General features: G+C 33.1%; 1 protein-coding gene across 2 annotated transcripts in view; it reads right to left on the bottom strand.

Annotated features, from left to right (window-relative positions):
- The window catches only part of LOC111702324 (protein FRA10AC1 homolog), a 6473-nt gene that overhangs the window by 1836 nt on the left and 667 nt on the right, over positions 1-3970 (bottom strand). For both annotated transcript variants that reach the window (XM_023473971.1, XM_023473972.1), the window contains exons 3-8: positions 3511-3588; positions 3137-3197; positions 2931-3009; positions 2494-2531; positions 1911-1996; positions 971-1075 (exon numbers count right to left, since the gene is read on the bottom strand). In XM_023473971.1, the coding sequence (XP_023329739.1) occupies positions 971-1075; positions 1911-1996; positions 2494-2531; positions 2931-3009; positions 3137-3197; positions 3511-3588 (447 nt within the window). The remainder of the gene's footprint in view (positions 1-970; positions 1076-1910; positions 1997-2493; positions 2532-2930; positions 3010-3136; positions 3198-3510; positions 3589-3970) is intronic.

The following is a 3970-nucleotide window of genomic DNA, read 5'->3' as shown; positions in this document are numbered from 1 at the left end:
CCCCACGCCACGGTCAAATGAGAGAGGTTTATTCAATAGGAAGTTTTTTTTACTATTACAATACTCCATTTTTTTATATTTAAATTTTACGCTTATATTGTATACAACTGTACAATGTACATTGTACATATATAAATGGGGAGGATGGGGAGGGGCGGAGGGTGGTTAGATTGCAACCCTGCAATCTACATTGTATAAGTCTATTGATATAAAGACACTGCGATATCCAATATTGAAGGAAAATAGTAATTAATCTACCGTGAAAAGATTAAAATATGTCTTTTAGCTAAAATGACTATTATCGACCAGATAAATCCTACTTAAGAATTATTAAAAAGCTGAAACCGATTTGATGAAAAGCGAGAAATAGCAGAACCAGTAAATATGTACACCTTACCAAGCTGAGGAGAAGTGGCCGAATCACGTCAACATGCTTCAACCATAATTCGTTATTCATTAAATCTGATCAGTTACTTGCTTTAGATACTACTTTATTTCAGGGGTGTACATTTTTCTGTTATGAGCTTTCATTGGGTTTGGGAGAAAAAATCATGAAAAAGGAAGGGGGAAGGGAAGGGGAAAAGTTATGGATTATTACAGGATTTTTTCACATCACAAGTTTACAAGAGAAACTGTTTATTGATTACTTCTCTTTGTTTCATGTTTGATGTTCGTGTTTCTATGCTGTTTAAAAACTTGGAAAAAATCAAAATTGAGATCGAAGGTCGCCTTTATTGTATTGATATATACGACGACGACTGTACATCTGCACAGTTTAGATCATTTTTGCTATTCTTGAAGTCTGGTCCCAGAACCCTTCAGTCATAGAGAGGACAATCTCATTTCATTCTAGCTAGTAGACATTTTAGCTAATGATAGCTATGCTCATGTATTTATTTTCTCTTCTATTCGGAGACATTTAAAGGGGGGGGGGGGATTAACTTGGATAATTGTAAACGTTGTTAAATACCTTGATAAATCAATAATACAGTATTCTTTGAACAGCTTGTCATAATATCTTCGAGCAAGCTGAACCTCCCAACTATCTTCTCCATCTCCTTCCTTCCATAGAAACCTGAACAGAAGATTTTCTGATAAGGAATATAACTATACTATCTCTATCCTTCCATAGAAACCTGAACAGTAGACTGTCTGATACTGAACATAACTATACTATCTCTATCCTTCCATAGAAACATGAACAGTAGATTGTCTGATAATGAATATAACTATACTATCTCTATCCTTCCATAGAAAACTGAACAGTAGACTGTCTGATACTGAACATAACTATACTATCTATCTATATCCTTCCATAGAAAACTGAACAGTAGACTGTCTGATACTGAACATAACTATACTATCTCTATCCTCCCATAGAAAACTGAACAGTAGATTGTCTATTACTGAACATAACTATACTATCTATATCCCCCCATAGAAACCTGAACAGAAGATTGTCTATTACTGAACATTTAACTATACTATCTTTTTCCACCCATAAAAAACTGAACATTAGATTGTCTGTTACTGAACATAACTATACTATCTCCTTCTTCCCATAGAAAACTGAACATTAGATTGTCTATTACTGAACATTTAACTACACTATCTCCTTCCTCCCATAGAAACCTGAACACATTTAACTACACTATCTCCTTCCTCCCATAGAAACCTGAACAGTAGATTGTCTGATACTGAATATAACTATATATGCTTACTTCTAAAGGAACCCGAACAGTTCAATGACTTATACTGAACATAACAACTCTCTTCTCTGTTCTTAGAAGTACAAGAAGTCAAGATTTATATATTTAAATTCTATTCATAAGGCTAATTCTATGTGGGCTGAACGCTATCCCATCCAAAAGTTTTAATCTCCTAACTAATCTACTTAAAACATCTCTTACCGGTGATGTTCCTTAATAACGTCTGCATCTCGTTTATCTCGAGAAGTATCTCTTTGTAGTGTATCCGTGGCACCCTTGTAGTACAACTAAACAACAATAGTTGACCAGGAACCGAATGTTAAAGGGAAATGTTACAGAAAAGAAAAAGAAATGATTTATTATATGCAAATAGACCACGAGAGAAAAAATAGTAAAATAAAATATTATTTAGAACAAATTGCATGACTTGTTTTCTATAATCTATCATGTTAATCACCTTCTATACTTAACATTATATGTACGGCAGATTAATTATAGAGACCGAATTTAATGAATTTGAGCTTAAAATTTGAACCACTGCTTCAAAGTAAAAATAACCTAATATTTAAATCGATTTTCAAACATAAATCGGCAGTTGGTCAAATCAAATTCATTTGGTCCCAGGATAAGAATATGATAAAAATTACATTAAAACCCCAATAATTCATTTATTATTTTCCATTCAGCGGTTAAAATCCTAAAAAAATGTTTGCCCTTTTTTGGCTTTTCAGTTCAATTCAATTCTGTAAAAATGGATAAAGCCAGGTATTAATATTGAACTAACCTGATATGTATTAACTAATTGCTTGTGTCTGTCAAAGGCTTAAAATATTATCAATTACAAACAAATAGGACAAGCAATGTTTATTTGAATATTGTTTGACTATTGATAACATTGAAAAAAACAAGAACCCCCCCCCCCCCATCTCTTTGTTTACAACAGAAGAGTTCTGCAGTTACTGGGAATTATGTAAACAAGTTTCAAGCCTTAATTTTCTTTGTGTTGGTCCAAAACCCAGTACACTTTTATTGTGCTGGTATGGTATCGTGGTATTTAGATGTACTTCCCTGAAAAACATACGATTTCAGGATTTTAAAAAAATTCATATTTCGAATTGTGGGATTCCCTATTTTAATTTCAATCTTCTAAGGAATCAAGGTGGTTTTTACAAGCATAAATACAAGAAAAGAATTTGATGATATTGTGGTTAATAATATTCCCTGTAAGAGTAATTATATCTTGTCGTTGCTTCCTTCCCTCCTCTAAACTTGCTTCTACACGTAGAACTTCCTTACTGCCCTGAAAATAATTATGAATAAAAACCTTAATTAAAATAGACTTTTCGAAATATATTTTCATCTTACTCTTTGAGCCAATGGGAGGGAATCTTTTATTTTTATGCATTCCAAGGATACTCAGCTCTTACCTTGGCCTTCCTACGAGGATCTCTTTTTCCTTTTGAAGTAAGATCATATCTGGCCTTCTTACTGAAACATAATCAAGATTAAAACAAATGATTATATATTTATTTTATATCAATAAAAAATAAATACACGAGACCTGTAAAAGCGCATCACTTTTTAACTCTAAAATGGTCAAGTTATTCTTCATGTAGACATATTTTACCCTGTAAAACTAACAAACAAAAAATTTCCACTTAATACAATTTGCAAAAAAGTTTTGTGAAATTTAATATTTTTATGTAAATTATTACACAACCAATTTTTAAAAACCATATTTAATTTTAAATCCCCCCATTCACAATTATATTATAAAATTGACGACCTTAAGAATTCTTACCTTGCTTTTGAATACTCGTCCTCCTCATTGGTCGAATCATAACCACCATCATCCTGCGCTTCGCGTCGTAGATCAAACCTAATAATGAGCATTAAGATTAAGGGCTGTTGGGCTCTATTAAGGTTGATTTTTAGATCACATGAGTGAAAGTATTTAAAAAGTAAACTCTAAAATATGAGGTGGCTCAACCGGTAATTTCCTATTGTAGAATTGTTGGACCCCCACCCTTTATCAATCTTGTACATGCATCTCATACGCAACACATGAGTATAATTGGTCATATGTCCGCAGCGCCCGGCCCCCTTGCCTTTCCTAGCCACAGAGATCGGTCCCCTAGCCTGTCCTAGGTGCAGCGCTCGACCCACAAAAATGTCTTAACCTAACCTAACCCTAAAATGATACAAAATAAATAATAAATTCAGCTGAAAATTTGTTGTTCTTGTCCAAAATTGATAGAGGG

The sequence above is a fragment of the Eurytemora carolleeae genome, unplaced genomic scaffold (genome assembly GCF_000591075.1).
Source record: "Eurytemora carolleeae unplaced genomic scaffold, Eaff_2.0 scaffold502, whole genome shotgun sequence".
Taxonomy (NCBI): Eukaryota; Metazoa; Arthropoda; class Copepoda; order Calanoida; family Temoridae; genus Eurytemora; species Eurytemora carolleeae.
The sequence above is the reverse complement of the archived record's forward strand: the minus strand, read 5'-3'. Positions and strand labels throughout refer to the sequence as shown.